This window comes from Osmia lignaria, chromosome 6 (genome assembly GCF_051020975.1).
Source record: "Osmia lignaria lignaria isolate PbOS001 chromosome 6, iyOsmLign1, whole genome shotgun sequence".
Lineage (NCBI taxonomy): Eukaryota > Metazoa > Arthropoda > Insecta > Hymenoptera > Megachilidae > Osmia > Osmia lignaria.
Window position 1 is genome coordinate 3,083,060 of NC_135037.1, and position 20,924 is coordinate 3,103,983.

At 37.9% G+C, this 20,924-nt stretch overlaps 4 protein-coding genes across 9 annotated transcripts; 3 read left to right on the forward strand and 1 right to left on the reverse strand.

Annotated features, from left to right (window-relative positions):
* The first annotated feature begins 1,452 nt into the window (after positions 1-1,452).
* LOC117601566 (sodium- and chloride-dependent transporter XTRP3) lies at positions 1,453-10,947 on the forward strand. 4 transcript variants are annotated; one of them, XR_004580744.2, is made up of 13 exons: positions 1,453-3,867; positions 6,054-6,286; positions 6,478-6,498; positions 6,711-6,932; positions 7,083-7,193; positions 7,277-7,518; positions 7,604-7,748; positions 7,825-8,026; positions 8,100-8,259; positions 8,423-8,585; positions 8,666-8,866; positions 9,372-9,439; positions 9,987-10,129. XR_004580744.2 is itself a non-coding variant. In XM_034318466.2 (12 exons), exons 1-12 carry the CDS (start codon positions 3,618-3,620, stop codon positions 10,137-10,139), a joined length of 2,103 nt encoding a protein of 700 aa, XP_034174357.1. In that variant the 5' UTR covers positions 1,456-3,617; the 3' UTR covers positions 10,140-10,947. The 4 variants fall into 4 exon arrangements, 3 of the variants coding, with proteins under 3 accessions (XP_034174358.1, XP_034174357.1, XP_034174359.1); XM_034318466.2 differs by lacking the exon at positions 9,372-9,439 and having other exon boundaries at positions 1,456-3,867; positions 9,987-10,947; XM_034318468.2 differs by lacking the exons at positions 1,453-3,867; positions 9,372-9,439 and adding an exon at positions 3,924-5,938 and having other exon boundaries at positions 9,987-10,947.
* Positions 10,948-13,280: 2,333 nt separating this feature from the next.
* On the forward strand, positions 13,281-16,887 carry Fa2h (Fatty acid 2-hydroxylase). Of its 2 annotated transcripts, XM_034318478.2 has the most exons (8): positions 13,281-14,940; positions 15,030-15,127; positions 15,221-15,616; positions 15,759-15,984; positions 16,066-16,226; positions 16,328-16,460; positions 16,534-16,653; positions 16,717-16,887. In XM_034318478.2, the coding sequence occupies exons 3-8, from the start codon at positions 15,335-15,337 to the stop codon at positions 16,800-16,802; spliced, it is 1,008 nt and encodes a 335-aa protein (XP_034174369.2). In that variant the 5' UTR covers positions 13,281-14,940; positions 15,030-15,127; positions 15,221-15,334; the 3' UTR covers positions 16,803-16,887. The 2 variants fall into 2 exon arrangements, with proteins under 2 accessions (XP_034174369.2, XP_034174368.2); XM_034318477.2 differs by having other exon boundaries at positions 16,534-16,887.
* Positions 16,888-17,028: 141 nt separating this feature from the next.
* On the reverse strand, positions 17,029-18,001 carry kappaB-Ras (NFKB inhibitor interacting Ras like 1). The gene is made up of 2 exons (XM_034318480.2): positions 17,778-18,001; positions 17,029-17,650 (listed from the first exon to the last, which is right to left on the reverse strand). Exons 1-2 carry the CDS (start codon positions 17,874-17,876, stop codon positions 17,144-17,146), a joined length of 606 nt encoding a protein of 201 aa, XP_034174371.1. The 5' UTR covers positions 17,877-18,001; the 3' UTR covers positions 17,029-17,143.
* Positions 18,002-18,062: 61 nt separating this feature from the next.
* Positions 18,063-20,506, forward strand: LOC117601572 (protein phosphatase 1 regulatory subunit 42). 2 transcript variants are annotated; one of them, XM_034318476.2, is made up of 7 exons: positions 18,063-18,323; positions 18,391-18,696; positions 18,769-19,003; positions 19,067-19,189; positions 19,273-19,410; positions 19,492-19,656; positions 19,773-20,506. In XM_034318476.2, the coding sequence occupies exons 1-6, from the start codon at positions 18,183-18,185 to the stop codon at positions 19,623-19,625; spliced, it is 1,077 nt and encodes a 358-aa protein (XP_034174367.1). In that variant the 5' UTR covers positions 18,063-18,182; the 3' UTR covers positions 19,626-19,656; positions 19,773-20,506. The 2 variants fall into 2 exon arrangements, with proteins under 2 accessions (XP_034174367.1, XP_076544879.1); XM_076688764.1 differs by lacking the exon at positions 19,773-20,506 and having other exon boundaries at positions 19,492-19,664.
* The last annotated feature ends 418 nt before the right edge of the window (positions 20,507-20,924 follow it).

Genomic DNA, 20,924 nt, shown 5'->3' on the forward strand with positions numbered 1-20,924 from the left:
TGCTTGAAATTAATTGTGCGTAAACAATGTCTCATTATTAACAAGTTCATGAATGAGGATGTGACGTGAGACAGTTTGTACGAGGGGATACTACTCGACGGCCTGGAACGCTTAACAGGAACAAATACGATCGCGAGCATGGTATTTAAGAAAAATCGAGGAAGAAAGAGAGGAACATTGATTTTCATGGTCCCTATTGCGTATTACACGAGATTATTTTCTTTTTTTCTTTTTTTTCTTCTTTACAGGTAAAGACGTACAAGTACCTAAAACAACGATACCATTCGATACTTCCGGTTGAGTATTTTGATATTCGTGTACCTATCGTTATTCGTATCTCAATTCCGTTTGAGACCAATCGTACCATAAAAACCGACGGGATCGTTCCGTTCGCGGGAGATATTTATTAAACAAATTGATTTCTTCAACGTGCTTCGGTGTGATCTGCCCTTGACACAGTTATTGAGTCGATGATAGTTCTCATAAATTAGTACCCTCCTCGTTCGTACTTCGTACACGGTTACTTGCTACTGCTTATGAAAATTCCCTGCCAGTTTCCGTACCGTGTAATATCTGCCTCGCGACTGCTTCTCGTTCACCATCTCAAGGAACTGAAAAATCATTTCGATTGCCAATTAAACGAACTTTCTCGTTATCGTTGAAACTTTCTCGAGGTGACGTTAGCAAATTCCAGAAGCACAGTTTGATAACTGAATGAGATGAATCGAGACGCGGTTGTGCCAAAAGGGTCAAGAGTGCATTCTATGTAATTAGGTACTTGAAAAAGTTAACTAACGTAAGCGCTGTTTTAACGCTATGCAATCGCTCTAATGTGTTTACTGCGGACTGAGGTCCGTTGACACGTAAATAGAGAAAATATTATTATTAATAACGTGTGTCCACGTCGTACACCTATCTCCAAGATCCGAACCAAGGTATCCACAGCGAACGTGTTAGGCACGCAATTATGTCAAATATTCAATGTTACATTATTTACCACCGTGTTCTTATTCCTTTCTGTTATCCACTATCAGCAAGGTTGCATTGAAAAAAGAAGAATGTGTCGTATTTTCTACATGTCTATGCGATAAACACGTAATCGTCATGGGGTTCACCGGTACCTTTCAAGCAAAATATATTAAAATAAAATTGAATTTAGAAGCCAGATCTGCAGGGTTTCGAAGGTCAGCGAAAAAGGTGGAAAGGTTCGGAACGATTAAGATAGGACGCTGCTCCATCGAAACTAGGGGAAAGTACGTAGAATTCTATTTGCAAACTGGCGAAGGAAGTTGAGATCAGGGAGTAATCGAGGAGGACGAGAATGACGGGGATTGGCTGCAAGGAGGATCGATGTGCAACTGGGAACGTGCTCGCGCACCTCGTGCTTCATCCAAGCGGGACAGAACGGAGAGCAGAAGAGGTGTACCAGGAGAAACATAGGACCAAGGTTCTTCCTCTTTCGTGGAATATTTCGGCGCACATAGAGATAGATCAGCGTCACCAGCTCTCCCTCCCTTTCGTTCTTCATTTTTTTTTTCTTCCCTTCTTCAATTCCTCCCAATTTCTCCCCGAACGAAGTCGGCCAGTGGTAACTCGGCCGTTCTTGAAACGCGTCGTACAGTGTCCACTTTGGTAGAGAAGCGGACAGTGGACGGTTGGTAGATCGTACGAGCCATATGTTCGCAATTACCATCGGCAATCGGGGATTGAAAGCTGTGCAAAGCTTTGTCGAAGTTCCAGGTTCCGCTTCGTTCCCTCGCGTGCGTGCGTAAACGGGTGAGCGCGCGCGCGCGCGCGCGCATTACCGCTCGACGGTGGTTCAGTTGGATATCGACGTTCATATGTACGGGGCGCGTTGCTAGAGTTCTCTTCGACCCAAGGTAGTTCAGGCTCGACACCAGACGGAAAGAAAGAATTCGCGCGGGCTCGCCTTACGAAGCCCCTCGTCTCGCCGATCAGTCGGATCTGAAACGTAAAATAAAAAAAAAGAAAAGTAAAGAAAAGAAAAGAAATCAAACAGAAATCTGTTGGTAGGGCAGAAAAAAAAAAATAGCCGAGTTCGAACGAGGTGGGAGGCCAGGGAATCGAACTACATGGCTCCGAAAATTATTCGTTCCTTCCACCGTCCACGGGTCTGTTATCCAAGTTCCAGCGAGCATCGCATCCATCAGCGGACTACCACCGGATCGAAATAAATTCGACGTGTTATCCTATCGTGAACATCGAATACCAAACGAACAGGAGACTGCTACGATGCTGTTGTCGTTTCGATCAGCTTTTTCCATCGTTTGAGAACGAGTCGTTCGAAGCTTATATGTCAGACGCAATCGAGAGGAACGTTACGATCTACGGTAGACGAAAGAGGAGAAAACAGAGGGAGAAGAGGCGAGCTGTGAAGAGGGTGAACGGAAATACAAGGGCATGTTACGGGAAAATAATCGTGTCAGCAACGTGAAACGTGAGCTTCCCTCGATTCCTTCGAATTGCTAAGTGATCTCCCTTGTGCCTGGACCCGTGGTCGCGATCAGCCACGAAATTTCGATGCGCCGATTCCGCTCGAAAAGCGACCTAATGTTCACGGCTGTACGAGCTGGATCTCTTTCAACGCTGGTCGTACGACTGTCCTTCTTCGATCATCCTTTCGATTCCTCTGACTCGTATCATCGTTCTCATTTACCGTTTTCCAATCGACGATTCCGTTAGTTGATATCGAATCGTTGAAATTTACATTGTCCCATGTACGACGATAGCGTGTCGTGCACTCGAACCACGCCGTATCGATTATACCGTTCGCACGAGGCAAACGTTTGAATCGCGCTAACTTTCTATCCCGGCCAATGCAACGGACAAATTCGTAAGATTCTTCTTTCGGCTATTCAATTGGAACGATTACCTCGTGCGATTACAAACGATCCCTAAACCTGATCGATGCTGAAGAACAATAAGACTTTCAAGCATACGAGACCGAATAACGTGAACAGGGAAGAGAAGAAGAAGAAGAAGAATACCTTGCCGAGCTCTCTCCCTTCTGCTGTTCGCAGAAAACAGCTTGGGGGTCCGCGTGGGAGCCTGTTCGGCGAATAGGCGGCTTCTTCGTACCAGGCATGCCTTCCTCGTTACCCTAAGCAATTTTTTTTCTACTCCAAGTAAAGGTATTCAAAAAAGGAGAAGAGAAGAGAAGAGAAGAGAAGAGTATTCTTATAATTAACCGTAAAACGATCGAGATCGTTTGTCGGGCCTTTCGTTGAACTGCCGTAGCCGTTCTCATTCTTATCTCTCGTCTTCGTCGACACGATTGTTGTTATTGTTACTGTTGTTGCACTCGACAGCGGTCTTGTCGCTGCTGTCGCTGTTTTTTCCACTTGCCAGTGGTCCGCTTGGATCGCGGTGATTTCAAATTCACTCGTCGTTCATCCATCGAATCGTATTTAGCCAAAGAACACTGCAAAAGAACGAAATAAAGAAACAGAGAGGGAAAAGGAGGAGTATCAGATTGAACGAGAGGGGAAAGAAAAAAGATAGAGAAGAAGGTAAACGAGAAAGGAACGTGTCGATAGGAAAAACGATCCTGCCGAGGTGGCTGTTTGTCTTTGAAACAAGAGATTCTGAAACGAAGCATGGTAGTCAAGAACGAGAACACGAGAAATGGGCATGAGCTGGCTCCGTTGAACGAGGAACGTCAGGCTGGCCAGAACGTGACAATCGTTGTTACCGGAAGTCAAAATGCTGCTGCCAGTCAAGAGACCAAAGAGAACAACAGAGCAGCATGGAGCGGCAAAATGCAATTTTTCCTCAGTATTATCGGCTACAGCGTGGGACTCGGGAATATATGGAGATTCCCTTACCTGTGCCAACAAAACGGAGGAGGTAAGCTATCATGTAATTATTAAGCATTTACCGTTATAATTTGCAATAATTGTTGTTGATCGAAAGAAAAAAAATTAACAAGGATTCCACATGGTACGATAAATCGTAAAATGGGATAAATCTTTGAAGAAAAATTGATTTGGATCAGTTAAGATCCGCGCAGCAAACTGATGCCTACACTAAACGCCACGTTATACGCTATTTTCGGTCACCCTGATAGTCCATCCCCCTTCCCGTCGTTTCTCGAAGCATGACTTAAAAATATATATCTTCCAAGTGTTTCGCGTATCTTCCAAATACCAAGAATCCTCGTTTCTCTTCGTCAACTTAACGTGCTTCGTTCCTCCGTATCTCTCCGAATACCCAGAGAAAGAAATAAAATCCTATCAAATTCGCCCTTGAACCCTCCATCTTTCCTATCCACGACCTATGGCTATATGCGTTGCTGTGGCGTAATTCGATTACGTTCCGATGCAAAGGAAACGGAATGAAATGGAACGGAACGGAATGGATCAAAGTGGAACGCGGTGAACGGGGGTGGTGGGTGGACGAATTGCAAGGAAAGACGCAGAGGGTGGGTTTGTATGAAACACGAATGAAATCACGACGTTAAACGTTACGTCACCGAGCGTGTTTTACGTGTAGCGTTAAATCGAACGCCCCCGCGAATTTCGCCACGGAAGTTTCCATCGGTCGCGACCGAGCTAGGGAACTCCTCTGGGTCCTCTACTGCGCAGAACGCGGGCATCTCCACCCGCTCGTTACCTAGCCGCGTTAACGATTCGCCAAGATGTGCCAGTGCACCGAAACCGAGCCAGCACCTTCTCTCCACCTTCAATGGAAATTTCCTCGTGCCGTGACACGACACTGGTAGCGAGGTCGTCCGTTCAAACCGACGCCGACGCCGACGTCCGACGCGCATCGATCGATTTTTTAACCGTTCTCTCTCTCCCTCCATCCACACACACGTAACAATTTCACAAACTTCCTTTAGGGGAATCACCTACTCACCTGACAATCACTTTCATGCTACCTTGTAGGTTTTTGTTTTAATTCATAGTAACCTTGGCTGCAAGGTGTGATGGGGTGTCTTTAACCACCCTCTCTCTATCTCAGTCCAGGCTACGTTTAGGAGAATCACCTCCTCCAGACCTTCTATTTTAATTGATATCAACCTTGGATGCAAGGGGTGAGGAGGACGTTCTCGGAGATGATGCCCCAGGACTTGTTTCAAGAGACTTGGTATTTTGATTGCGAGGATTTCGAGAATCGCAGGGTTTTCTTGTTCTCATTGAGGACCCGGACCAACCCTCCAACGGTAGAGCCAGGGCAATCATGACCTAGAACTTATAGAGCATGTAACGCTCTACTTCAGCAAACAGTCTGAAATTGAAGTGTAACAAGAAGAGCCGGAACCAGTTATCTTTTGACATAACTGTGGAACGGCAAATTGCGCAATTTTATATAACACCGAAATACTTTTTTCACGAACGACTAACAAAGGATCGCGTATCGTATGTATATTCAAACAAAACGGTTTATTGCGTCGCGAGCACGTGTAACAACGCTCGTATCACGTGAAACGTGACTTTGTTGGTCAATAATCAGCCGTGACACGATACTCGGAGAAAAATTCTTTCGATTCGATGCAAACAGAAAGAACTCGAAGAATGTTAATCGCAAATCGTAATACCTTATGTTGTAACGATTTACTTTCGTCTTCGAATTCGAATCGACGCACGTATGGTGTGAAATAGCGAGGGGATGAAATTGATAATTTTTCCTATTAATAAAAAGAAAAACCGTTAAGCCAAGATCAAAGTTTATACGCGTATATGTACGTATATACTTACATACGCGTCACTCGATCAATACCGAACCAGACATTCCGGCTGCGGCTGTCTCGAACTAGACTACCGCGAAAAAAAGGGGTATGAAGAGTACATTCTCTAAGCAGGCACACGGACAACCCCCTCAAATGGGAGAGATTAAAAGAGAGAACGGTTACGCATTCATTTTCGTAATAAGGGGTCAAAAAAGGGGGAACAAGAGGAACTCCGTTGGAAATAGTGTAAGGGGGATGATGGCTAACGAACGATATTATTTTACACGGGAGAATAAGAAGAATACGAATACTTTTATAATGGAAAGGGTAAAAAGAAAATTATGTATTGGATGCTTTTCAGGTGCCTTTCTCATCCCCTTTTTCGTGATGCTAATCCTCGAGGGTGTACCCCTCTTTTTAATCGAACTGGGTATCGGTCAACGAATGCGACAGGGTGCCCTTGGCGTATGGAATACGATACATCCGTGGCTAGGAGGTATAGGAATAGCATCTTGCATCGTCACCTTCTTCGTAGCGCTTTACTACAATGTCATCATTACCTGGTGCTTCTATTACCTATTCAATTCGCTCGAGGTGAGTTCTTTGATCAGTATATCACGATAACTACCCCCTTTCTCCCCTTTATTTCGTCGATTATTTCGAAAATGATTCGAATATTTCGATCGTCGAAATATCGTGGAAACGATACCGATTAGGAGGAGACACATCTATGATATTTTAATTAACAAATACGATATATGTTGTTTCATGCCGCGTTCGGTTAGGCTGTCACGATTAAATTCGGCGTAAGTATTTTTAGCAATTAATAAAGAGTGGCATGTAACGCGCATGATATTTTAACACGTTCACCGACAGGATTTTATTAATTTTTCACTTGCTACCTTGTATAATTAATATAAATGATATGTACCATGGTGGTGAACGTGCGAACGCTTCGATAGAGTACACTAGGAATATTTGAGTAATTAGATTTCTAATACGGTATAATTGAACGCAGGAACCCTTACCATGGGCAAAGTGTCCAGAAATTAACGGGAAGCCGGTCGAGGAATGCGCGAAGAGTTCCGGAACTGTCTATTTTTGGTACAGAACCACGTTGGACGCAGCTTCGTCGATCGAAAGTGGGCAAAGTCTGAAGTGGTGGATCGTCCTTTGTTTGTTGTTGAGTTGGATCGTCGTCTTCTTTATCGTGATGAAGGGAATACAATCATCGGGAAAGGTAAAGAGAGGCCAAACGTTCAATTGGTTTCCTTTTTTTCTTTTACATCGCAAGGGTCGTTTACTTTCCCTTTCGAATTAATTTATCCCTCGTAAACGCTTTAGTCAGATATACTGTGTCGACGACTTATGTTTTTGCTTGATTTTAAAGGTGGTATATTTTACATCCATGTTCCCGTATTTGGTGCTTACTATCTTTTTTATTCGTGGAATAACGTTAAAAGGTGCCAGCGCTGGATTGGCCCACATGTACACGCCAAAGGTATATCGATTTACTTTTACAATCGATTAATAATTATTCCATATGTATACGTAAATTTCATCATTTTCTTCTTTTATTCGTAGATCGAGAAACTATTAGAGCCGATGGTCTGGCTCGACGCAGCGACCCAGGTTTTTTACAGTTTCGGACTAGCGTTCGGTTCCTTGATCGCGTTCGGTTCGTACAACACACCGGACAACAACTGCGTCCGGGACGTGATCCTGGTTAGCGGATGTAACGCGTTCACCGCTATTTACGCGAGTGTCGTAATATTCGCCATTCTAGGCTTTAAGGCGGTGACAAACGTCGATAAGTGCCTCGCGAGGTAAACGAATCCTTCTTGACGCCTGAACATCTGAAACTAGAACAACGTTCTGAATCGTTTCTTCGTTTTACATTTTTGCTTTCAGTAACAAAGACTTACTTTTTCAACATGGACTTATACAGTACGAGAACATCACCACGGAGGAATATGAGAATGTTGTAAATACATTAAACGCAACTGCACTTAATTTAACGATTGAAACGTGCAGTCTTAGCAAGGAATTGGATAATGTACGAGTTTCATTATTATTTCATCTATTTCATTTCGTTTACCGTTTGATCTTGAACATTGATCGTTTATCGTTAGGCTGCCGAAGGGACAGGATTAGCTTTCATAGTATTCACAGAGGCTATAGTTGAGCTACCCGGTGCTCCTTTCTGGTCCTGCATCTTCTTCCTGATGCTTCTAGCACTTGGCCTGGGTTCCCAGATCGGTATACTAGAAGGAATGTTATGCGTGATTTTCGACATAGACTTGTTCAAGAGAATAAAGAAGCAATACATGACTGGTAAGATTAACGAAACCTTTCTCTTACTAAAATGGAATATTTCAAGAGACTAAATAATCCTCTCCTGACACAGGGGTGGTTTGTACAATTTGTTTCTTCGTCGGTCTGATTTTCTGCACCGGCGCCGGAGAGTACTGGCTGAAGATGTTCGACAGTTTCGCTGGTACCATTGGTCTCGTGGTGGTCGCTCTCATGGAAATGATTTCCGTCATCTTCGTGTACGGTCACGAGAAGTAAGTCCAGTAGAATTGGATGAAGAAAATCAGTAGAACGAGTGCGATATAAGCGCGTGTCCGACGCAGTAGTATTAGACTGTGCAGGAGATAATGACTACTGTAGTAGGAAATGGACGCGTGCAGCGCATAATGATCGCAACTATTATTTTTATAATTTCAGGTTCACAAAGGACATCGAAGAAATGACAGGATACAGGCCAGGTGCTTACTGGCAATTCACCTGGCGATTCCTCGCCCCGATAATCATGGTTTGCATTCTAGTCTCTAGTATAGCATCCATGTTTATAAAAAAGCCTCAGTATTCAGCGTGGGATGCCGTTCGTGTAAGAATCCTCGTTTCCAAATTTCAATGCCGAATATTACATTTTGCGAGTAGACCTCGTCATCCTGTATTCGTTTGCAGGCTGAACCAGTAACCATGAGCTATCCCAACTGGGTCTTGGCCATAGCAGCCGTCATCATTTTCGCGGGCGTCGCGCCAATACCCATTGTATTTCTCTTGAGACGGTTCCAATGTGTCAAATTGGACGTAGACATCCATCAAGGGAGTATACGACGTATCGATACCACAGTTTCCACTAAAGAGATGATGGGGGACGTGGATGTAAGTAAACAAAAGGGAACTGTTTCATCATCATCAAGTTGCATTCTCTTCGTCCATTTATTCATACACTTACATATATCCGGTACTGTATATCTCTACAGACACAGACACACGCGTATGCATATGTGTGCTTTTCTCTACATCTTTGTAGCTTCTGTGTATTCACTGAAAGTAATAAATGCTCGATTAATCGATAACGTAATATTTCAATACTTACTTCCACGTAAATTTTATTATCACATTATATGTTTTTATTATTCACCGATTCACCGATTATTGCCAGACGTAATTATTGATTAAAAAATACACATACACACGAGGCACGGTCATATGCTTGTTTAGACATGGTCGAAAAAAAAATGAAAAAAGAAACGTAGTCATCATGGTAGAAGATGACTTAATTGACGCACCGAGTGATAAATCGTGAAGAGATAAGGTCAGAGAATCAGGTGCGTCGATTAAGCCTGAAAAAGCAATAAAGATTCACGTTGGACGTACCTGCCAGTTATAGGGAAGCGTCCATTCTGTGTGCGGTAACGTCGATTAATCGCTTCTTCCATAGCTACCTTACACGTGAGTCCGTAGTATATAACTACCGTTTACGGAATGCTCTTAGCTTTGTTTTTCTGAATATGCGCGCTTCGCACTTTTCTGAAAAGCTCTTCGAGCACGAAGAATAACGCGAGATGGGACTAAGGATCTTCAGGTGCTTGGGCTTTCTTGAAGACAATCACGATTTAACGGACGTTGTCGATCAAGCAGATTAGTAAAATCAATATTACCTGTAAAAAGAAGAGAGAGAATGAATGTAAAGGGAAACAGCTTTCTTCTCGCTTGACACGTCTCACAGGCACTGCGCTTTTGCAGATATAATTATAAGGAACACACGCTAGCTTAGCCCACGTTTTTAACCCTTCTTCAGATTGCAAGGATCGTAACGACTAAGTCTGTATTTCCAGTTAATTTGATACGTGAAATTATCGCCTAATGTACCTTGAAGAAAACCAGAAGAAGAAGGGTTAAATCATCACGCATAGCAATAGCTACGATTCTACGTTTACGAAACGATCTCTAAATAAATATAAGAATTGTTATTAATCGTGTTACTCTCAATTTTCAGCTGGACGAATATCACGATCGTTTGGAAGATTTTCCAGAGGAGGACGAGGACATAAATAGCGACGACGACAACAACAGCGCACCGCCCATAACGAAGATCGTCCCTAACAAACTACGGGGTAAACCTTTTAAAATGGAAGTAATGGACTTTTAAAAGCGGGTCATTATCGAGTTAGAATTATCTTCTCGAACCGTTTCTACGAGTAGCGGTGAAATGTATGATCGAAGGATGATTTCGAATTTCGTTTCTGCGGAGACGCGTAAAACGACACGAATTACCGATCCGTTGTGAACGTTGAAATTAGATGATCGGTGCTTTTTAAAGCAATATTTTATCTTCCGTCGAACATGTGACACGGAACGTTAGACTACGAAGCAAATAAAAGCAAGAAAAAATTTAAAAAAAAAACACAGGAAAATACAAGCAAAAAAAGAAATAAACTCGGCGTTACAGAGTGTATATCACGAAGAGAGATCGTTTCGTCGCGCCTCTGCTCGCTTCGCACCGGTTCGTTTGCTCGGTTTCGATCGAGACGTAAATCATTTCGAACGGCCTGAATCTCATATTTTACTTCCTTTCGAAGAATTTTCATTCGTTAATGCTCAAACATTCGTTTAATACGAACCGAATTGTATACGCGAATTCCTAAAATTAGATTTCTTCTTTTTTTATTGCTCCGTCGAATCGAAGAAACGAATCGCATTTAACGTCAGTTTCCCTCCTTCGCGTTTTTAGAAAGAGTACCGTCTGTTTTACGTATAATACCGTTCGAACGAGACGATAAGTCTCGTCCGATCTTCCGCCAACATTCGATGCGGATTCGACTAGTCGTTTAGAATCCGTCGAAACGTTCCCACGTGGAGGCTCGTCGGGAAGAAGAAAATTTCGTTCGACTTCTGGACGGTGCCTACGTTCCTACTGCTTCCAAACCTCAGGGGTATAAAAAAAAAAGAAAAGAAAAGAGAAGAGAAGAAGAAACGTTAGGAGGTGTTGCAAAAAGTCACGGAGTCTAACTAGACGTTAGAAACCTACTCGGCTAAAAAAAGAGAAATAGCGTCGTAACGAGTAGGAAATAGAAATAATATAGAGACGGTATCTCTTCAAGAATTTCGTAATACTTCCGATTCGTTAGAACCCTGATTACTTAAGAAAAAAAGTAGACCGCGAAAAGTGTTCCATCGAACATGGATCGTACTTAAAAAATCACACGAACGAAATAAGTTCAAGATTCGAATTGAACACGGAGACGTATTACTTTACTAGCCGGATACTGAGAGAAACTGTGGAAATCTTTCTTGTTTTCGCACTTCTTTCGGTTGCGTTATCGGCACGCCAAAAATTAAACATCCTGCAAACGCAAGAACGGCTATCTTTCTGTCGAGCGGTGTCGAGCTTGACAAGGTCAGTACCTGGCTCGAGGACATCGATGGTGATGATAATTAAACATACAAAAAGAAGAGGTAATTTTACGTAGAATAGGATGCTTGCATCTTACTAAATTCAATGATCTTGATGTATGTTATAAAGTCAATCACTCGAGTCGTTCCGTATGATACAATAGTGATTTGACGATAACGAAGTGGAATCCTATAATAACAAATTACAAAAATTCAAATTGCAATTCATTACAAATTTATCAATCCACATAAAATTACGTTGATTACGTATAACATAAATCAAGAGCATTGAACTCGACGAGTTGTAGCCTATTCTGCATAATTACATAAAAAGAAATTATTATGTCGGCGATGCTCGAAATACTATTATATTTTTGGCAGCGCGAATGCTCAGATTACTCGGAGGAACCATATCGCGTTTCATTTTCCTCGTTTCTATTTTCCATTTTTTTTTCTTCTCTCTCTCCCTCTTGTTTCTTTCTTTACACAGGAGCATGATCGCTGCTACGTTCGTAGACATTATAAATATAGATCGTACATAGGGTATATTGTATACACAAGTATCCAAGATGTTTAAATAAAAGCTTATTTATTGCCGAGTATACGAGATCATATTTGTCTGATGATTCCTCGACTTTCTTTCCCCTAGCCTCCTTCTTTTTCCCCTGATTTTGTTGAGGGTATACGGAATACGCATTTCCAGGAGCGAAAGAACTTATAGAAACCTCCGCGTGGTGCACATCGGGAAATGCCAATGCCGGGGGTATATGCTAAAAATGCAAAGGTTACTTTAAAATGCTGTATCTTTGCAAAACAAAATGGCAGCGACTTTTCTCTTGTTTAGAAATTGAAGAGGAAGGTTTGTACTTTATGTTTCTGCAAACAGTATCCCTGAAAAAAAATGTGGCACGTCCATGCATTCCGTCAAACTTTGTAATTTTCAACATATTAAACATGCCCTCACATTTAAGGTGTTACAGTGGTAGGGATGCATCACACCTAAAATCGAACTATAGTATCTTAAAGTAGAGATTCCAAGCTTTAATTTAAAAAAAAAGAATATAATTTTACTATGATTTTTCGCAGAGTTACCGTCAATCAAAGTTGGACAAATTTTGCCTAAAATTTTTCTACGCCATATTTCTTTTGAGCAATGTATACGTCCATTTTTTTTGTACAAGACCACGTGCCTCCAACAGGTTATGGACCCAGGGACACGCTGTGTTATCAGAGATATAGATTATAATTGATAAAAGTAAGTAAGAAAGTAAAACTAATAACAAGTAAAATTACAAGATAAAACAAACAGCAATAATGGAAAAGTGTACAAATAAAGAATTGAACCAAATAGAAAAACTAAGGAGATCAGACAACTATCAGATGTGGAAGTTTCAAGTACTGATACATGTGGAAGCAAGCGACTTGCCTAAAATTTATAGACTGAGAATGGTCTATATGAAGTTAAAATGAAATTAAAACCCAAAGACAGTACATATTTGACCAAGGAATAAAACCAAGTAGAAATGTGGCATAGAAAACTAGGACATTTAGGAATAGAAAACATAAAATGACTGATAAACATGTCTGATGGGGCAAATATTTCAAAGAAAAATGCAGAAGAAGCTGAAGAACTCTGTGAAATGTGTTTAAGAGGAAAGTTTGAAAAGGAAAGATCAGGAGCTACGAGACCCTTGGAATTAGTCCATACTGATTTGTGTGGCCCTATAAGTCCAGAAACATGGGATAAAAACAGGTACATTCTAACCTTTTTAGATGACTATACGCATTATACAATGATATATCTTTTAAAAAATAAATATGAGGTTATGGAAAAGGTAAAAGAATATGTGACATTGGTGGAGGCTAAATGGAATCTGAAATTATACAAACTAAGGTGTGACAACAGGCGTGAATACATGAACACAATACTTAAAAACTGGTGTAAACAAAGGGGTATGCAGCTAGATCAAACAATACCCTACACACCGCAACAAAATGGACAGGCAGAGAGATTGAACAGGACACTGATTGACAAGATCAGAGTGCTGCTCATAGATTCCAAGATGAATAAAGAAATGTGGGGAGAAGCTGCGTACACAGCCACATATCTGTTAAACAGAAGCCAAAACTCCTGCTGAAGCATGGAATGGTCATAAACCGAACCTAAAGAACATAAAATTATTTGGATGCAGAGTATTTGTAAAAATTTTGGAACTTCAGAAGAAATTGGATGACAGATGTAGAGCTTATATGTTTGTTGGGTATAAATAACAATTTGATTCTAGGAATTTATGTGGACGACGAAATCATAATGGGAAACAATGAAAAAGAAATTAACAACCTTCTTCAAAATTTGAGAGAAAGATTTAACATAAAAATTAATAAAAAACCGAAGACATTTCTAGGCATAGAAATCAGTTTCAAGAGAAATGAAATTCGACTACATCAAAGTCAGTATGCTAGTAAGATCCTTGAAACACATAGAATGGATGAAGCAAAACCAGTAAGGACGCCATTAGAAATAGGGAGAGATAATACTATGCTTAAAGAAAATACCACATATTCGTACCGTGAAGCAATTGGAAGTCTATTATATCTATCTAGTAAAACGAAGCCGATTTGGCGTTTGCAACGAGCTATGGAAGCAGACATATTATGAATACCAAAGAAAATGATGTAAAGGACGTAAAAAGAATGTTTCGCTATATAAAGGGAACTCTAAATGAAGGTATAAAATATGAAAATGAAGCACCAGAGAATAAAATCACAACATACTGTGACGCCGATTTTGGAGGGGATCCTGAAAATAGAAAAAGCGCTACAGGGTATGTCATACTATACGGCGGAGGACCGATCACCTGGTATAGCCGAAGGTAATCTACAGTGGCATTAACAACAACAGAAGCAGAGTATGTGGCAGCTGCTGAATGTTGCAAGGAACTGTTGTATTTTAGATCATTAATTGAAGAATTAACTTCTTGTGAACTAGTGATAGACTTGAACATAGACAATCAGAGTGCGATTAAGTTAATAAACGACGGGGTAGTTAACAAAAGATCTAAACACATAGACGTTAAGTATCATTTTGTGCATGAGCTTGTAAAACAAAAAAGAATTAACATAAGATATTGCAATACGAAAGTGCAATATATAGATATACTCACTAAAGCACTGAATAGTTATAAGTTCAATATCTGTAAAGCTGAAATTATGTTTACGAATGACAATGATTTAAAATGTTAATTTTTCGGAAGATCAAGGGAAAGTGTTAGGGAGTTCCTTTTAGTTGGTAGATTCATTTATATTTCTATACCATAAGTTGTTTTAGGTTGGTAACATTATATTTTATTATTAGATACGCAATTAGAATGACTGTAACGCATTATTGTTTATTGATTATTGTTTAAGGATTACGAATCGAGAAGTGAATACAAGAATGTTTACTTTTTCTGTTACATATATTAATTCCAAACTAATAAAGTACTATTTTTGTTTTTATTGTGAAACGAACTGATATGATCTATATCACAAAGTCCACGTGCATCCAACATAACAAGGTATAAAAAAACTTAACAACAGACTCAATGACTCGATCGCACCGAATTAATGATAAATTATTTTTAACGATTTCGCATAATGCAATAAGAAAGAGGGAGACCATAAGTTGGAGGGGACGACAAAACGTTTGGCGGTGGCGTTAGCGTATAGACAGGAACTTATCACGGTAGATAACACTTTTCAAAGGTGATATAGCCTCGACTATTCGTTATGTAGCCACGTACGTGGAATCTTATCAAAAGATTCGACGCGTGTTAACGATAAAACGTTGTTGAACAGGTTGAAGGTTCGAAAGATATCTAATTTAAAACGTAAAATTCACGAGCGTTTCGCGTTTGCGCGAGCTACATTTTTGGAACAATCAACCCAATTCGAAATAGCCGATCGAGTTCAATGGCGACGACCGCGAACGAGGCGCGCAAACGAACCGGTCAACTAAAACACGAGAAAGAAACAACAGAAAATGAGGAGGAAAAATTTCTAGTCAGTTATCAGAAACAATATTACAACATACGCAATTTCTTGCGATATCATCCTGGTGGAAAGAAAGTATTCGATTACTTTAAAAATCAAAGCTTGGATAATGCTTTTAACAACAACCCCCACTCGAAAGGAGCGTTTCATTTGTTCGAAGATTTTAAATTGAACAACGATGATAAGTATCGGGAATACGAAGTAAGTTGAACGAGGATCTACAAGCAGCGCCTGTTCTTCGTTCTTTTAATAACCAGAACGTTGTGTTCGATTTTTCAATCAATTCAACCGGGTATTGAGTGCAAACGTAGTCTCGTAATAGCTTGACTTTAAACATTTATAGAATTTCATCGACTGGAACTCGCCTATACTCTGTCAAGTAGGTACGTTGGGTGATCGATACTGGGAATGGGTAAATTTGCCAGTAAACCAACAAATTCGACTATTTAAATCAGACTACTTGGAAATTTTATCGATCACCCCTTGGTATTTAATACCGATCGTATGGATCCCTATCTGTATCTTCTTGCTCTATCTAGGATGGAGGGACATTGCCGATAGTCACTCTGGTAATCATATTTCTTCCTTTCTTTTTTTTTTATTGCTAGCACGTACGATAATGGCTATCATTTGACGTAAATAAATTTTAGGAAACATACTGCTCGAAGCTTTAATTTCGTACGTATTCGGTATATTGCTGTGGAGCGCCTTAGAATATGTGCTTCATCGTAAGCTCTTTCACTTTAAACCGCCCGCTACCTCGAAAGTACTTATTTCATTGCATTTTATACTTCATGGTATTCATCACAAGGTAAAAGTTGATATTCGTTATTAATTTCATCCAGTAACTAAAAACAAAAATAAAAATAAAATAATAATAATTTAATACATAACGAATAATTTTTTTATTAGGCCCCATTTGATGATAGAAGATTGGTATTTCCTCCCGTGCTTGGTTTATTAATAACAAAACTGATATTATACCTTTATCATACAGTATTTCCACCACAGATGGTTTATTTTATTTCCGCTGGCACGGCAACAGGTATCACAACTGATACACTTATATCTATCATCGGTATTAACAATATTTTAAACGTAAAATAATTTACTCGTAGGCTACTTGTGTTACGATTTAATTCATTATTATTTACATCACGGTGCGCCGAAAGTTGGATCGTATTTTTACCTCTTAAAAAGGAATCATAACTATCATCACTTCTTACATCACGAGCTAGGTAATATCCTCTCGATTTTCGAAATGCTTGACAAATTTATTTTTATATGTAACTTTTCTCCAGGTTTCGGCATCAGCAGTAAATTATGGGACTACGCATTTGGAACAACCATTTGTTTGCGAAAACTCAAAAAACCGATTGAATGGTGAATTAATATATAGAAATAACTTCTATACGCTTTATAAGGAATTCCTCGGAATTACGAAACAAGACACAAACAGCCGATTGCAACTTATAATTGATTTTTCGACAAATATTTTTAAGTACAAAAAGGAACAAAACTGCTTAAGGTACAAAAAGAAATAAGACCAGATCTAAAATGATTAAATTATGTACTGCATTATGCAGTATTACTAGTACTTAAGCAAATAGATATTTTAAGTACATAACGTGTACAAGATATACTTATTTTTGATAAAAGTAATTTGAGCATATTTATAAGAAGTCAGTGGTAATTGGTAATACTAGTGAACAAGTTAAATGAATAAGATTAAGACCCCTCTACTTTAACAGTTTTTCTACCCATACTTAGCTGGGGGAAAGTACTCTTATTGGTAGGAGGATTTAATCTAGAAGATAGATGAACAAATGTCTCGAACAAGCTAGCTCTGTCCATAACATTTACTTCGTAATGTTTTAGTTTCTCTCTTGTACACCAATTTGCAGCCTTACTTGCAGTGTTCTCCAGACTATGAGATTCTTCTTCAGCTTTAGTTCGGTTTCCAACAACAATCACAGTTATTTCTTTCTTATCTTTATTTTTGTCAATATCTTTCTTCAGTGGAAATAGTACATCTAAGGATTCTGGCTTTGCAGTGTCATAAACTAAAATGTAACCATCAGCAAAACCAAGATAATGTCGTGGAAGCTGCTGATTATTTGCATTACTCTGAAGAGATTCTAGTCCTGCTGTGTCGTAAAATCGCACTTTTTCTTTGGTACCGCGATCAGTTTCTATATTAGCAACATAAATATCTTCGATCGTTGGATGAATTTCCTGTTACATTCCAAAATGTCAATTGTACCAAAACATATATGTATTATACAGATTCAATATGTATTTATGAAATAAATTTGTGTTTATTTTGCAGTACAGTTTATATAAATATAACCTAAATCCTTACTGTCTTGACAGTGATGTTTCCATATATGAGTTGTTCCAATAATGCTGTTTTGCCCACACCTTTCATTCCACAAACAACTACTTTTGTTGTTTTTCCCATATTTAACTTTTAGCTTCACTCAAACATCAAAAATACAAGTAAATATTAAAAAAAAGAATCATTCATCTTCATGCAAGCATCGAGACCGAACTCCGAATTCCACATCGATAAAACAGTCTACGTTTCATCGAAAAATAGTCCGAACAGAAACTGATTTAACCGCCACCTCAAGTTATTGGATCCAACTAACGGCATGCTACGATAGCTGTAGATGCCGCATATTAAAGGCGCGTCTGTTTGATCAATTATAAACGTATTGCTCGGCATTTTACATTAACGTTTATTCTTTAATAAAATTTTTCAACCATGGTAAAATTAACTGCTGAATATGTTGAAAAAAAATGTTCTCAAATTCAATTAAACAAATCGCTCAGTAAGAAGATAAAAAAGGATGAGCTGTATGGCTTAACACATTTGCGTATGAATGACATGTTTATCAGCAGTATTGTAAGTTATTGTTATTGAAAATTAATAGCAATAGTTGAAATATTTATGTATAATTTTTGTATTACAGGGTAATTTTACAGCTTTCAGAAATCTTAAAGTAATATATTTGCAAAATAACAATATATTGAAGATAGAAAATTTGAATTTTGCATCAAATTTGACACACCTTTATTTGCAACACAATCTAATAAGTAAAATAGAAAATTTAGATTACCTGGAAAAATTGCAGACTCTTTATTTAGGATATAACAATATAGTGGTGGTTGAAGGTCTTGAACGTTTAAAAAACTTATCCGTTTTGCAAATAGAAAATCAAAGACTATCTACTACAGAATCGTTGTGTTTTGATCCACGAAGTATACGTACTTTATCCGTAGGTTTATATGCATTCTTATTATTTTCTGATTATGCATCCTAATAAATTTGAAATAATTCCCTTTTTCAGACTTGTTTAAAAGCACTAAATATTTCAAACAATAAAATCACATCCCTAAAAAACATTAAGGAATTGCATGAATTAGAAGTTCTAGAAGCTAAAAACAATGTGATTAATGATATCGATGATTTAACAGAATGTATAAGCGCCTTAGGTTCTTTAACAAATTTATCCTTGCAAGGCAATCCTGTAACTCAGTATCATAGATATAAAGAAAACCTTATTGCCAATAATGATACAATAAGTATGTTTATATTGGATTTCTTAGTAGCATATACACTCTATTGTAAATGACATTAATTTATAGCAACCTTGGATGGAAAGCTAGTGACAGACATATGTAGATGTTTTATGAAAAGATTTAAAGTAAAGAAACATCTTCACCACACCCAAAAATCTTCAACAACTAGACTGGATGAAGACATTACAAGTATTATGTTATAAAGTTTGATTTTTAAAAAATTTCTGTGTAATGTTAATAATACAATTTTATTTATTACGGTTATTATTTAGGCTCATTAAATTTACCGCCTGCATTAAAAAAATCAATATCCAGAGCACTGTTTCAGTATCCTCATCCAAAGTCATTTATTACAATTTCTTCTGCTATTGGTGAAATGCAATCATACACTTTTCCACCATGGAAATCAGGTAAATTGATAAAAAAGTTATTTTATTAATCTATTATAGAGAAGTATTATTGATATTGATCGATTATAATAATAAATTTAGCGTCAGGCGCAAATGCTAAAAGAAATGGTCATATCACTCCAAGACCATTTTGGAACAAAACGGCTAAAGTCAAACAACCTCGTGTTATACAACCTTTGATAAATAGTAAAACTATTGAACTGCCATTAATTTGAAACATCACCGTGATATTATACATATATGCATGTAAGAAAACAGCTTTTTTAATTAGATACATTCTTTTTGTTTATTAATACTTTTTTTAGAAAATTATTTATAATTTAATGTATACTTCTTTCATATTTAATTTTTGTTTTTTTTAGAATATATGTATTTTATGAAATAACTTCTACGTAAGTCATGTACTATAGCCTGCATGCTGGAAAGTCGTGTATGTAATAAAAATAAAATCTATGATCAAAAAAAACATTAGCAAATTATTGTAAGAAGCTGGAGGCAAATTAATTACAATAAATGTTTTGTACAACTTTCTAGCAGTAAGGCGAAATTTATATATTATATAAATGTGCATTAAAATAACATTTTCATAGTTAAAATAAAGTACATTGAAATTCATGCGTGTGAAACAATAATTCAATTTAAAAATAACAAAACGTGCATAGTTAAACAGTTATGACGTTCTTACACATAAAATACTATTATATTATAATTATAATGTCATAGAACTATAATTTTAAGTATATAATATTATAATCATTATGTTATCACTAAATGAACCACAGAAGTATTAAAGTACAAAATACTATTAGCTACGTTTGTACACTGCTTGAAGATCCATATCTTATCTTTAAAGCTTAACTTTGTATGTCAACTGAAATAATAAAAATAAATTGTATGCGATGGATAAATTTTTGTACATGTAATGAACTGCGTATAAACATATAGCAGTATCTTCAAGCAGAGCTAATATAAAATTATGATAATTTTAATTATACGAATAAACAAATAAATAATTTTTAAATGACACAGGCATTTATGATACATATTTGTTAGTCACTATAAGCATGGAATGTTAGGTACAATAAAAACAAATATATAAATCATAAAATTACATGGTATAAAAGGTACAAGTAGAAAATTAATTTTTTTCTTTTATCGTAACTTTACTACTTTTTATAATATCGAAACATAAAAATCAATCTACGAAATCTCTTAAACTACTTATAAATAATATTCAGAAACAAATAGATGTAATGAAATGGTTGAGCATATTTAAAATATAACTAACGGCACAAAATAAAATGAAATTAATGAATCGGTATATTTTATATTATTCGAACAATTCATTAGCTGCCAGCGTATAACAAAACTTAACATAGAATATTTAATGCAGTTCGCACGTAGACGGTCAATGATTATCCTTTGTTCTACAGAAACTTGGATGGTTTTACATAATATAAATCTTATTAGCATTACAATATGGAAGAAATGATGTATTCATAAAAAATAGATAT